This window comes from Quercus suber, unplaced genomic scaffold (assembly GCF_002906115.3).
Source record: "Quercus suber isolate HL8 unplaced genomic scaffold, Cork oak 2.0 scaffold_45, whole genome shotgun sequence".
Classification (NCBI taxonomy): domain Eukaryota; kingdom Viridiplantae; phylum Streptophyta; class Magnoliopsida; order Fagales; family Fagaceae; genus Quercus; species Quercus suber.
The window spans coordinates 38,753-53,524 of record NW_027069510.1 but is presented as its reverse complement, the minus strand read 5'-3'; the positions used below and the strand labels follow the sequence as shown (position 1 = coordinate 53,524).

Genomic DNA, 14,772 nt, shown 5'->3' with positions numbered 1-14,772 from the left:
GGGAGTGAAAGGGACCCTGATATGTAGTATATTGATTATTGTCTAGTGAGTGTGACTTTAGAAAACATAATTTGGCAGTTGGCATAGACTTTTAACTAACTGAAGAGAGAAATTAAGGAGCAACACTTTACTGTGATACGTGTGATTAATAAAAAATATTCATAATACTATTTGGAAGAAAGAATTTAAGAGATCGGATGAGATGCTTAAAAAATGTACTAAATATGGATTTGCATTAGGCCGTGACACTAACTTCCAGGGAGCTTTGAGTCAAAGGAAATGTTATAAACAAAAATAATGAAAAACAGGTTGTCATGGAAAACGACAACAATAATAAACGAACAATATTGGGAAACAGGGCTTCGATCCGATGGATTCGTGGATCCATCGGAAATCCCCCCTTAAAATTAAGGATTTTGTCAAGAACTCAGTTTTTTTTTTTTTTTAATAAATTATTAAATTTTTTTTTAATGAAAAATATAAGAAACTATCAAAATAATTAAAAATTTTTTTCATTAATTAAGGATTTTGTCAAGAACTCAGTTTTTTTTTTTTTTTAATAAATTATTAAATTTTTTTTTAATGAAAAATATAAGAAACTATCAAAATAATTAAAAATTTTTTTCATATACAATTTTTTAAAAATATTTTCTAAATTAATACTCTTAATACATTCGTTAATTTTTTTTTCCACTAGAGGATAAGTAACAAGAGGGGGATCACTTATTTTTTACCCACAATATCTAAGATGGTAGATAATGATTAGTGCGACATTAATTTCACATAGGACCATATATTACTTTTATTATATATTATTCATAAGACTTATAAACTTATATTTTAGAACCAAGAGGTGCATAGTATATTGAAGGCTTGAAGCTAGAGTTCGTTGTTTAAGACTCAAAATGAGATTTGAGAAAGGCATTGGTTTGGTGGTTTTTAATGTTAACAATGCTACATACATTACAAATTTCACAACTTTTTTCGCAATATTTGAAATGACAAATTATGATTAGTGTAACATCACATTCAAACGAAAACCACCATTAACATTACTTTTATTATACATTAATTATAATATGCCACATTTGGTTGTGAAAAAATTTTGTATCTAGGCTTATTATCAAACTTTTGATAAGATTGACTCAGCATAATGTCATAAATAATTTAATAATTTACTTTTCTATATTTTGTTATTATTGTTCTTTTTATTTTAATTTTAGATGTTTTAAAATATGATCACCTTAAAAAGATTAGTAGATAAAATATTGATAATTTTTTCAACATATCTTTGGACTAAATAGATAATAAATAGTTATCTAAAAAAAGAAAAAAGATAATCAATAGCATTGATTGAGCAACTCATTTTGCACTAAACCGACTGCCTCAAGCAAATTTTTAATGTTTGAGACGGCGTGGTTTGGTTGTTTAAAATACCTAATTATTGTTGACTAATGCGGTTGTCAGTCAGAGGGTGAAAAAACCGCTAAAACAAAACCAACCAATCTTTATTACTCATATGACAAGTATGTTCAAGCAACTTCTAATGCTTGAAACGGTGTGGTTTGGTGGTTGAAATGCCTACGGATTATTGACTAATGTGGTTATCAATCTGAGGGTCTGCAAAAACCACTAACACAAAACCAACAAATCTTTATTAATTATATGACGAGTATAGTAAAATGATGTTGTTTTTATATAAAAAAAAAAATTGAAATGATATAAATATCACAACCTGGACTTTTTCTAACTCTCTCGATCTAGGTCTCTCTTTCTCTCTCTCTCTCTCTCAACCAAATCCTTAAATTTCTTTGTTGATCTTCCAAGTCTTCAAATTTCCAATGCTTCTAAATCCTTGAAGAACCACTCCCACCACTATCAGCCTCTCACTCTCGATAGGCGGTGGACTTGATGTTTGACAACAACAACAACAAGGCTAGCTTTCTATTTTTTATTATTTAAATTTTGTGATGTTTTAGTCAATTATGATGGCCTTTTTTTTTTTTTTTTCCTTTCATTTGTTTCGAAAATTTCAATTTTTGGGTGAAATTTATTTAGATTCCCTCATATTTGTGAACTTAATTAAAAAAAAAAAAGATTTTTTTTTCTTCTATTCAATTATATGCAAAGTTTGTAATAAATTGCCAACTGTCCAAAAAGTTTAAGTTGTTTAAAAATGATAAATTTAATCATTTAATCTATACTCTCTCTTCACGTGTGGGCTGCCTAAGATGCCCTTCTTAAGTGGAGCACAATTGTCTCCAAAACTTAAACCGTTAAAAAATAAAGAATTTAATCTAATAGTTTATTTGGTTTTATGAAAGGAACAATGAAATCATTTCATGGTTTTTTTTTTTTTCTCAAACTTTCCACTTATAGAAATGGTAGGTAATTATTTACTCTCTTTTCTTACTCTTTTGAAGCATCCTAATATGAAATATCTATGTGATTGGATTTCCTGGGATCTTTTGTTGGTCATTATGAATTTATGATTGATCACGTTTAACTTGACCCAATTCTAAAGTCGTTGGAAATTGCCAGACGGACAACAGCTGGTCGGCACGTATTAATTGTTAGTATTTTATAATGAAAATCTGATTCGTAGTGAGAAAGAAATGTGCTCTCACATGCTTTTGGCAGTTTGGCCCATTTCCTTTGTATAAAATCCGAACTTTTATTTTCTTCCCAAAAAAAAAAAAAAAAAAAAAAATCCAAACCTTTATTTTATTTTAATGAGTCATTTCAAAAACCCAAAATTTTAACGTTTGAACCTTTTTATTATATTTAAATGGAAGGAAAAGGAATGGAACCCATTAATCAGATTTTTTATTTATCCTTCTAATACTAAGTTAGGAGTTTATAAAAAAAAAAATAAATAAAAAGAATAGGATAAAGTTAAATATTAATTTCTTTTTTAAAAAAATGTTTGAAATTATCAATGAAATAAACGTAACTAACTTAGGAGGCGAAAGGAAATGAATAATTTTCTAACATTATTAGGATTGTGTTTAGGTCGGATTAGGTGGGATGAGAGAAATTTTTTTAACCAATTTGCCATTGGCAAGTTAGAAAAATTAAACCGTTGTAGACTCAGTAAACTCCAAAAACAACTATTCATTTGAAAATCTAGGAAATTTCAACTCAACAGATTGTACAAGTTAGCTTTAGTTATGTGTTGTATAGTAAACTTTAAAAAGTATTTTACCATTTAGATAAATTTAAGAAATTATATTTCCTTTAACTTCTAGAAACCATTGAAGAAAATCATTAGAAGTGGATCACTTCTAATGAAGAAAATCATTAGAAAACCATTGAAGAAAACCATTGAAAGTATCATTCGCTTTAATGGTTGAACTCACCTAACCTGCTTGAAAATCAAAGTCCTATTCATGTGGGTGAGTGCAAGATAGAACGGGTCAGACAAATAGGGTGGATTGAGTGGGTTAATGCACATGCCTAAACATTACAATTATGCCATTTGTTTAAAAAAATATTAGCTTAAGAGAATGGAATGGAATATTCTATTTTTAAACTTCCAAATAAGAGAATTAAATATTCTTTTCCATTCCATTCATTCCTATTCCTTTAATCCAAAACAAGCAGGAAGGAAATAGAGGGAATGGATTTTAATAAATTTTATTGAAATCCTCATAATACTCTTATTTTCTTTCTTAAAAGAAAATGAGGGTATTAAAATAATAGAGTTTCACTCCTTTCCATTTCATTTTTCTTTCCAAACATTCAAATAAAAGAGAGATGAATATTTAAATCTTTTCCATTTCATTAGTTTCTTTCATGAATTCTCGAAAATGTTTAGAGAAAGAAGTAGCAGACCATGACTAATAAACATTCGATAAAATTAAAGAAGGCCCAAGTTCTACAGGTACTTTATCCTTTGTTTTTAAAAAACTGGAAATATTTATAAATTGGCCTTCACATACTTATCGAATGGGCCTGTTTGCTTCAGGCTCATCAAAAACTGGGCAAGAACCATACATTCTGCTTGAAACTCACATAAAATTTCGTATTTCTTTTCTCCAATTTCCTTTTGTTAACTGAAAAAGAATAAACCAAATGCAACTAGACCACCTTTTTGTTTTTTCATCCTAAAAATGCTGGATGAACACAGACCAGGGCCATGTGCACGCCAAGTGTCATACCTAATCTTTTTGAAGGCATGTGTTATGAATTTGGTAGTTCGAAGAAAGAAAATGGAATCAGGGAAGGAGTAGACCACTGGTCTTGTGTACCTATGAGAGTGTCTGAAAAAATTGGGGGTGGGGTTGGGTTCGGTTGGAAAAGTGGTCATTTTTAAATGGATCAAAATTGACATGGATGGACCATACTTAACTAAATACTAATAACACTTGGATTTCCTTTTTCATGCTAAAATAAGATTTTGAGGGTTGTCTCTACTCTCTAAATGGGAGTACTAACCATTAGTGCTCTCTAACAAGCTTTATACTCACAGGATATTATCAACATTAAGGGCACATGAGCCATGATAGACATGAAAGATTTATTTGGCCGCCGTACATCCATGATAGAGATGGGTGGGGTGGGGTGGGGTGGGTTCAGTAGTGTGACAAGCATAATGAGTGAAAGCACGAAATATTAGGGAATGTAAGTCCTAAAACAACACTGAAAAATAGGGCTTTGGTGCATGTCACTATCTATATACCGTATTCACATCTGCGATGGTTTCCCACATGGAAAAAGAATATCCTACCATTGCATCATCTTTTCTTTGTGGAAAGGCAAAAAAAGTCAAAAACCCCACCAAAAAGTAGCGACACTAAAAACTCTAGGCCAAGGTAGAGGTGAAGTCAACCCTGTCGGTAGTCACTAGTCACTACTAACCCTAAAATAAAGGAGAAAGAAGAAGAAAAAGAAGTCAACCATGTCTATTTAATAGTTGTTTATAGACTCATAGTTGGTTGACATGGTATTGCATACAAAAGGAAGTGGTGCAACAGTCAAAAGTAGGAAGGAAAAAGTGAATCCAATATATTATCTGATTATCATGTATTTCAGAACTTTCGAAGTTGGTGAGGAATGATGGGTAGAGAAGTGCTAAGGGTTAAGCTCTTAAGTTGAAAATGGCAATTGTTAAAGAACATTAAGGGGATCCTTAAAGCTGAAAACAACTTTAAAAGACTATAAAATTTGGAGTAAATCCAAAATATTTCTTTCTTGATTGATAGATAGTGGGGAAAGGGAGGTTGGATCCACAAACATCAGGCATGACAGATACCACAAAGGATGTCACAATGTAAACTTTAAAACACTGTTCACTATAATCGGTCAAACACTCAAAACCCTAAGAGCTTTTCAGTAAAAGCTTATATTACAAGAACTCTATTATTAAAGCTTTATGGGTAAAGTTCTACTTATTAGTTCTTACAACAATGCCAAACGGGCACTAGCTAGAACAGAGTGGTAATATAAATGTGAGCAGCTGTGATTGGAGGCCAAAAAGTGAAGGCAAGACTTGCCAGATTTTGATAAATAATTATACTTTACAAAGATGACACTTCACAACTTTCAACACAAAGACCGATATTAAATCCAAAATATCTAGCTGAATATGCAAGGCAAAACATGTCACTTCCAATTGTGGTAATAATAGGCTTAAGGACTAATGCTAAAGCAGCTCATTGCAAAATCAAGGTCCAGGAAAGGGCCCACTTGGAATAAAATGGGGTGTTAGTCTATAATAAAATTTACTAATATAAGAGAAAATTTAGTACACAACCTTTTGTGCCACAACTTTGCCACAATTTTGATGTAACATAATGTAAGTGTTGGGTACATGTGGAAGTGATTAGTAGCCAGTTACTGCCATAGTGTGGTAAATGTTGGTCTTGGAATAACTCCTAATATAAAGATGGATGTTACTTCACCACCTGTCGTCTCCATCTTGAAGTCAAAACTCACTTCTTTCCTGATCAAATCGTCATAATTCTTGAGAGAAGTTAGGTTCCCACTAAAACTATGAAGATAGATGAGTCAGAACTCAGAACATCAGTTTAGATTGTAGCTATACAGAATTATGAATCATGCAAAGATGATTGCAAAAATAGTAAGCAACAGTGCAGCACCAACACCAAAAAAATTATTTATAATTGGTTTCATAAATTCCACAACCCCATATTCTCTCGCGTCACGTTTTGCCCAGATCTCAATCATTGTGGTTAATATAAACCAATAATCTTTGCTGTTGAAGTTGGGTTGAGGAGTTCGGCAAAATACCACTTTCATGGTGATATAACCTATTGTTCTCTTTGTGCTTCCTTCAGTAGAAAGTTCAATATGGAACTATACCTCTCGCCTTCATGTTTTGCTCAAAGTGCAAAGTTTAGCCTCCAATAAATCCTTTCTTTTGGAGAAAATATGAACAATCTTGTACGTGTATGTTATAGAACAATATCCCATATCATAATGGTGAGAATGGTGGAAGTTGAATAAACTTGCATCTCACACATTGTCTTCATAGAATTGGAGGCCTCTAACCTCAAAGGTTTGAAGGATAGTAGAGAGAACAAGACAAACGGTAGAATATGGATGTACAACAGTATAAGGCATATCTAAAAGTGGGAGAGAGCTTGAATCACATTAGCTAGTACTTATATGTGAATTGCATTTCATTGAAGATTTCTTTGTAACTTTTCAAGATCTCTTCAACTGAGAATAAAAAATAACGCAATTGAAGTAAGACAATAGCTTTCTATTTCCCTCTAGGTTAGTCTGGCATCTTATGTGTTGGGGGACCACAATTTGACTCCTTATAACCACTCTAAAAATAGGCCCGTGTGGTGTGATGTCAAATGCTATGAAAGATTTGAGTGTGTCTTCCTCATCACCAATTGGTTTTGAGGTGAAATGACACAACTTACGATCCGACAAATGGTATTAGAGCCAAGGTCATGGGTTCGAGTCACAGGAGTGTCATTGTGAGGGAGGGATTGTTGGGAGAACCACAATTTGACTTCCTACAACCACACTAAAAATAGATTTGAGCGTGTCTTCCTCATCACCAATTGGTTTTGAGGTGGAATGACATAGCTCATAGTTCAACATTATGATTTTTGAAGATTAAGTTTTCTTGCACACGTGACATGACAAGGAGGGAAGTCATGGTAGGGGACATGGACGGTCCAGGAACCGATCTAAAGACTCATCACAGCTCAAGAAATAAAATATATTCCATTGAAAGAAAGTATGAGATGGACACAGTTCGGAATGACAAATATCATGTGAAATACTCCATTGGAGAAGCATCAAGGGGAAACGTTAAAGAGGGTGAGGCCTTGGAATCATCAGGTCTGGAAGCTCGGAAAGATTTATTATGAATGGAGATTATATAAATGTGGAGGTAGATGGCTAGGATACAATGCCCATACAAACAGGATTGGAGAACCTTAGTCCAGACAGAACAGAGAGAGATCTTACAGCTAGAGTACCATGCTCCATAGAAGATCAAAGGAACTGTGGTAGTCAGACCACCAAAGGAGGCAGTTGAGAAGGGCACATATAAGTGGGAAGCCAATTAAGTAGGCCAATTTCAATGTTAACGCCTTCCTTCTACACTGGTCAAGAAAACCATTATGGCACTATGGAGTCTATATATGGTTCAGTGGAGGTATTCTCTCTTGAGAATGGCTTATATCTTATTAAATTTGGTGATTTGAGATGCAAGGATAATGTTGTCAGAGCACAGATCCGGCACATTGCAAATGAATGTTTGATCTTATGTAAACCGCAATCAGGAATGCAGCTACTTGATATTTTTGAGCAAAATACCAATCTAAATCAAGATCAAGAGACTCCCAATTGCATACTGGACCCAACCCGTCTCAGTCATGTAGCCAGTGGGGTGAGTAAACCTCTTTAATCTCTATGCTAACAATTTATGGAATCTAGGCCACTCTGTAAGTAAATGTGGGTAAAGTACAGAGTAAGAAAAGAGGAAGGTATGGAGTCCAAAGAATCATGATAACAAAGTAGTTTCCACTGTCAGTCCAAATGCTGAGACTAAAATAAACATATTGTAGAGAAGATTGTGGAAACACCTCCAGTCATAAAAAGGCATGCAATTACAAGCCCCACTCCGGATGAAAAATATTGCAGAGAAAAGAAGAAAGTAAGAAACCAATCGTGTGGATTGTTGCAAGCCCCATCAAGGCTTAAAACTGACAGTGGCGAATTATTATTGATGAGGCTCTATAAGTAGTACCAAAATTGAGTGTTACGACAAAGAAAGGAGCAATACATGGGAGAGAGGTGAATCATCAAGGAAAGGAAGTGAGTTCTCACCATCCCCAAATATTTCTCTATGAATTTCATGATGTGGAATGTAAGTGGTTTGAATAACCCCTTCAAGAAAAAGGAGGCTAAGGCAATAGTGAAAAAGGCATAAGTTTTCATTAACATTAATTAAGGAAGCTTTAAAGGAAAGAGGGGAAAAATAGACTAAAATCCACAAACATTTAACCTCGTAAATAAGATTCATACTCTGTGACAAGAACGTAATCTCAAAGTTACCCAACATTTCTATGTTTCATTTAAAAAATAGTAATAATAAGAGAAGAAAGGATATGTGTAGCTTTAGAGCCAATTGTAAGTTCTCTATGAAACTTGGAGAGCCAAACTATAAATATAGAAAGAGGGACCCTTGTCCCTTGTAAGGATAAAGCATATTTTCAAAACTTAGCGGGGACAACAAACATGGCCCCCCCTGGCCCTAAGGGAGATCCGTCGTTGAAAGTATTGACACTAACCCATCTATCTTTTTTCCTTTGCGAGTTCTCTTCCTTTGCCTGCCCCTGGATCTCATAGAATTTTCACCATCTGTCTTTTCCTGTATTGAAACTTCAATGCTTCAATCACAGGAGTGAGTTAAAAAAAAAAAAAAAAAATCAAGAAAGTAGTATTTTACTTCAGCCTAGCAAAATCAAATATTGGAAGCTCAATACTTCTTTACCTATCATAAACAAGAAATTAAGCACAAAAAGAGAATAAAGTTTTTTTTTTTACATAGAAACGTTAAAAATAAAGTGTAGAAGCATTAAAAAATCATAATGCAAAGCTCACCCTCTCTGGAACAAGATTTGGTTTGTCTTGGCTCTTCTTCTTCTTGCATGAAAGTGGGTTTGGGCCCTACAATTTTCAAGATAGCGTAAGCCCATTAGCATCAATGACAATTATTAAATAGAAAAGGTCCATTTTATTGCAACATTTGCAACATTCAAAACACCACAATCAATTCAATTTTTACTACATAATTAATGTCAAACAGATTGAGTTGTAAGAGTTAATGGTGATATTAGAAAATTGAAACAGTTCTCTATAAATCTGGTCTCAAATATCCTATTACATGCTTCTAATTAAACGATCTTATACAAGCACTGTTAATTTTCTATTCCAAAATAAGAAAATAATTTCTTGCTATTTTTAATCCTAAACTCCTTTCAAAATTTGAGAGGTAGTGAGACATTGATGACCTACGTAGGTAGAACAGTGCATTAGAACAAGTAGAACTTGGCTATATCATGACAACGCCAACAACAAAGCCTTAGTCCCAAAACTTTGGCATCGGCTAGCTTATCATGACAATGTGCTCAAAAATTGACAATGCTTTATAATAATATTATTTCCCAACAATCATGTTTGTCATTTGAGCTTTGTACTTGAGCATGGTTATATAAGGTTTTTATGCACTTCCAGCTTAGCTATGCATCTTTTAGCACAAAATGCAAAGTATATTATTGTTATATGATTTGCTAAATTAGATTATACCACACATCAGATACAAGTACAAGTATCTTTACTCTAAAGAATCAAGGATGGTAGCTGCTCCTAAGGTACAATCAAGATATATACCCCCAATATAGCTACATAAAGTTCTAGAAATTATTCACCTCAGTAATAATTTAAGATACCTTTATGATTTTGGGTTGACAAATATTTTTCAAATACCAGTTTATCAAAAGGTCTATCTCTAGTTGAAGCACTCAACAAGGCTCTTCATATTAACACCATGAATGCCCTGTGATAAACTTCCTATCCTTCTTTAGAACCTCCATGCCAACTCTAGGTTTTGAAAGTTCTATGTCTACAAGAATTTTAACATTTCAAATCAAGTTTGAGATGTACAGACAAGTGAGAATGTAAGGAATATTAATCAACAAGAAACAAGCTTGAAGCAATCAAGAAAAACAAAAAGGAAATGAGCGTGGATGATAACCTTTGCCCTCTTTCTCTTAAATTGAACTTTATCCTTCACATCTATTCCTTTTCTTGCAGTTTTTGGCTTTGTTACAATCCCCATCCCATTGTTGTCATCCTCTGAATCATCGTTTTCATTGGGAGAATCATTTGTTTCCTCATCAACCGACCTATTCTTCCTCTTCTGTAACATCTTATATTCCAACTCAGTCATATGCATGCGTTTTTCTTCGGAGTTTTTGACAAACTCCCGTTGAAATGAAGATGGAGGCTCTAAGAAAAGGGCTTTTCTTAAACCATATATGACCGGAACACCTGGAATCTGCAATTGAATAGACAATGTGATAAATCAAAGCATATAGAGAGCACATTTCTATATGTGTTGCGTACTTGCATTGTGTGCATCAAAAAAAAAAAAAAAAAGCATAAGAATTCAAATAGATAATAAATCAATAACAATAAATTAAAACATCAAGCAAGCTACCGTGTCAAACAGAAAACAAAACAGACTAACCTCCTGCAAGCTCTTCCGCAGATCAACGTCTTGAGAAGCAACAAAGAAGTGTTCGGAATTATTTTGTCCAATAATATCCTTGATGCAAGCATCAGCACTTGTACTATTCTCATGATCACATCTGTCATACAAGTTAGATTCCAAATAAGAAAAACCAAAAAAAAAAAAAAAGTCCTTATAGAAACATGACGAACTTAAGTTTAAGCAATAAAAACAACAACAAAAAAATCTTAGTCCCAAATTATTTGGGGTCAGCTACGAATCCTCAACAGTTTAGTCAGAGTGCCACATTTATTATTTTCCTCCATTCTATACTATCCAAAGTCGTTTGTTCTTTAACCCATTAAAAACAACAACAATAACAACAAAAAACCTTATTCCAAATTATTTGGGGTTGGCTACGAAACTCAACAGATTAGTCAGAGTCTACCACATTTATTATTTTCCTCTATTCTATACTATCCAAAGTCATTTATTCCTTAAGCCAATAAATACAACAACAAATGCAACAAAAATATTTTTTGGGGTTGGCTATGAATCCTCAACAGATTAGACAGAGTCAGCCACATTTGTTATTTTCCTCCATTCTATACTACCCAAAGTCATTTGTTCTTTAAGCCATTAAATACAACAACAAAACCTTAGACCCAAATTTTCTGGGGTCGGGTAGAAATCCTCAACAGATTAATCAAAGTCGGCCACATTTATAGTCATTTGTTCTTTAAGCCATTAAATGAAAAGAGAGAGCGAGGTGACCTAGCAGGAGCAAGGAGATGAGCAGCCTGAAGAGATTCAGAATACGAGGTACCAAGTCCTTTTAACTCAGCAATAACACACCTAAGTAAAAACAAATGGGGTGTTTAATGAAATAATAAAAAACTCAAACATTAAAGAAATGAAGAAGAGAGAGAGAGAAAAGAAATACTTGGTAGTGAAGAGTTTGACAGGGGCAGATAGAATGTTGGAGAGGGCATTGTCGGCAGGTTTAATGGCATGGGAAACGAGGTGGTGCACAAAAGTACCGTCACATAAGACCTTGAACGGCTGTCTGAACCCAAAGCATGCTGTGTAGAACCTCACGCTCTTCCTATGTCGCTTCTGCTTTTTCACTCTCATCTTTCTTTCTTTTCAAATTCGAGGAGGCTCTGTCTTCTGTGAATTGAATGAATTCAAGTTCAAGGGTGTGGAGGTTTTGGTTTCAACGACGTCGTTACGTGGATTGAGAAGAAGGCGGTGGGTGTGTTCTAGGGTTTAAGGGCTTTTGGGCTTTTTATTTTCTGTGTTTCAACTTTGAAATCGAATTGGGTAAATTTCACAAACCTTAAGGTTTGTGATAATAACAGTTAGGTCCAAATCATTTTAAAACCCACCAATTTGGTCCTTAAAAGACAACTTTGCCCCTAAACATACAAACTCTCTATTCTCTCTCGTCTCTCTCAACACACACATAAAACCCCTGATAAATTCCCAAAGAAATCTTCTAAAAACCCAACAGAAACTAATAAATAAATTAAAAAAACCAGCAAAAATCTCAGCCAAACAACATAGAAAATCAACACAATCCCAACTACCAAACTCATAAAAGACAACTAAAAAAAGGCACCATTGGCTTCATCGCCGATCTTCATCGTCTCCTGAAGAAAGACTACCCAAATCCGAAATCCAAAAGCCATGCCTCGATCAACGTCGCCTCCGCAAAGTGGATGAGAGAGTCTGTTGTTGGCAAGATCCAGATCGAAGCACCATCACCACGGCGTGGGTTCCGATCTGAGAGGGAAGAGTGACCAAAACTCATGGGTTTCACCGGTTAGAGAGAGAGAGATCTAAGAAAGAGAACTCAGAGAAGAGAGTTGAGAGAGAGAGAGGGAGAGTAACGAGACAATAAAAATTAGGGACAAAATGGTCTTTTGAGGATCAAATTGATAGATTTTAGATTGTTTTAGACCAAACTAGTATTATCACAAACCTTAGGGTAGGTTTGTGGAGTTTACCATAATTTTTTATATATGTTTTTTTCTTAAAAAATGAATTCCAATAATTGGGAGGATTTGAACCTTTGTTTTGAATTTCCTCTCTTTCAATAGGTAACTTAAACCTGCCCTTGTGGGTGCCTTTCTCACCTGCCCTTATTGAATGGATTTTACCCGCCTTGCATAACAAAGGAGATGGAGATTGGGATTAATATTTTCCCCCATACTCATCTCGTCTATATTTAAACAATTAAAAAAATATTTTTATAGAATTTTTTTATAAGGTAGTATATATGTATTTATATATATATATATATATGCTTTTTTAGCTTTCAAACTTTAAATTTATGATTTTTTTTAATGTATTGTTGAATTTATATTTTTATGTTTTAAGATTTAAATTGTTTATTTATTTAAATTGTTGTATTGTTATGTTTGAATTGTTTTTGTGTTTCGTAATACCTGAATTATTGTATTGTTATGTTTTGAGAATGTTTTGTAATATTAAAACTTGTTTAAAAAAAATGTTTTATGAGTTTAATTTAATGTATTCAAACTTTTAATAAATTGTATGTGTAAAAAAAAAAAAAAAAATTGATGTGGCAAGATGGATACTCACCTGTTAGAACGAGGTGGGGAAAAAGCCCTACCTCAAAGCTAGTGTGGGGTTGGGCAAGGAATAAAAAAACTGCTCCATGCCTGAGTTGTTGTCATTCCTATTTCTTAATTTCAGTTAACATGTCTATTTTATCAAAAATTCTTATCAAAGGCACCTCTTTTCAAGAATATCTCTCAATCTAAGTAGCGATTTGAAGAGTTTCTTATCTTATTGATGTGTACAAACTACGATCATTCAATTTCCTCTAGCAATTACAAAACTTCTAATTCCATTTTGTTTCTTTTGGATTCATTTTTCTTCATGATTTTGTTCTTTGTCTTTTCTTCTTTCTAATATATATATATTGTAAGGACCCAATTTGGATTGACCCTGAATGATGGGTTTTCAGCCCAATAAGCCCAAACAATAAATTTATAGAGAGTGGGTTGAAAGATTTAGGCGCTGGCCGTCGATCACCAGGCATAAACTTTTCTTATAAAAAGTGCTAAGAGTTTCTTTACAAATGGGGGGATGCTCCTCGGCCTGTGGCCGAGGAGGCCTTATTGTTCTTCCTTTTTTCTCCCCCTCCCCCCCTTTTACTTTACTAGCTTTTCTTTTATAGTTTTTATCTTCCTATCCCCTCCTTCCATCTGTTGATCATCTATTTGCCTTTTTTTCTGGCCGTCCGTCCCATCAGAGGCCTTATCGGTACTCAAGTGGTTCACTCTGATCAACGTTATCCTGCCAAGGGGTTACCTCCCCATTAATGCGGCCAGGGGGGTTAGTTGAATGCATTAAATGTGAGAGTGACAGCTTACTTTGGGGTTAGTCTCTCCTCAAAATTACCTTCGTCAGGCCGAGGATAAGGTGGTCCTCGGTGTGGATTGGGAAGGAAAGACTTTCCCTCACTTGGCCCTGAATAGTCTGTGCTCCTCGGCCTAGGCCTTGCCTGCTATAGTGATGGGTCGACTATCAGGCCCATGGGCCCCACAATAGCCCCTCAAAACTCTGCTGCACGTTCCCTCGGACGGGGAGGAGGGTTTTGATACATGCTGGTCCATTGGACAAATTGCCGCTTCGGTTTGTACTGATGTTGGCGGCTTTTTGACTGCCCGATGTACCTTTTTAGCGTTTCAAAACTTAATGGGCGCACACATTAAATTTTAGCGGCACCACGTTTCTCACTTTCACCGGCATGATCTTTTGCTCTTATGAGCAAGCGGTTACATTTGGGGAACCTAAGGGGGAGTATAAATACCTGTTTGAACCGCCTGGTTTCATCATTTTCGCGCTTACAATTATTGATGCATATAGTTTGAATCGGGTTCGACTTGCACACTATCTGAAGAGTATCGTCATATTTCTGTAAGTCTTCTTTTTCTAGCGACCCCAAATTTCCTTGATTTCACTCTTCCTTTTCTCTTTTAGAACTTTTAGTTGTCTTTGGGGAATGGGTAAGTTTA

General features: G+C 34.4%; 1 protein-coding gene across 2 annotated transcripts; it reads right to left on the bottom strand.

The window, feature by feature from the left end:
* Positions 1–8,468: 8,468 nt before the first annotated feature.
* Positions 8,469–12,662, bottom strand: LOC112021002 (uncharacterized). Of its 2 annotated transcripts, none has more exons than XM_024053572.2 (6): positions 11,667–12,658; positions 11,498–11,578; positions 10,742–10,862; positions 10,247–10,549; positions 9,094–9,159; positions 8,469–8,860 (listed from the first exon to the last, which is right to left on the bottom strand). In XM_024053572.2, exons 1-6 carry the CDS (start codon positions 11,855–11,857, stop codon positions 8,744–8,746), a joined length of 879 nt encoding a protein of 292 aa, XP_023909340.1. In that variant the 5' UTR covers positions 11,858–12,658; the 3' UTR covers positions 8,469–8,743. The 2 variants fall into 2 exon arrangements, with proteins under 2 accessions (XP_023909340.1, XP_023909347.1); XM_024053579.2 differs by having other exon boundaries at positions 8,765–8,879; positions 11,667–12,662.
* Between the last annotated feature and the right edge of the window lie 2,110 nt (positions 12,663–14,772).

Bases quoted from the DNA above. Each gene is read 5' to 3' on its own strand.
- LOC112021002 (XM_024053572.2), bottom strand. From the start codon at position 11,857: ATGAGAGTGAAAAAGCAGAAGCGACATAGGAAGAGCGTGAGGTTCTAC. The intron at 10,550-10,741 runs GTTAGTCTGTTT...ATTCAATTGCAG, and splicing joins TGCGGAAGAGCTTGCAGGAG to ATTCCAGGTGTTCCGGTCAT. The intron at 8,861-9,093 runs GTGAGCTTTGCA...GTTTCAATACAG, and splicing joins CAAATCTTGTTCCAGAGAGG to GAAAAGACAGATGGTGAAAA.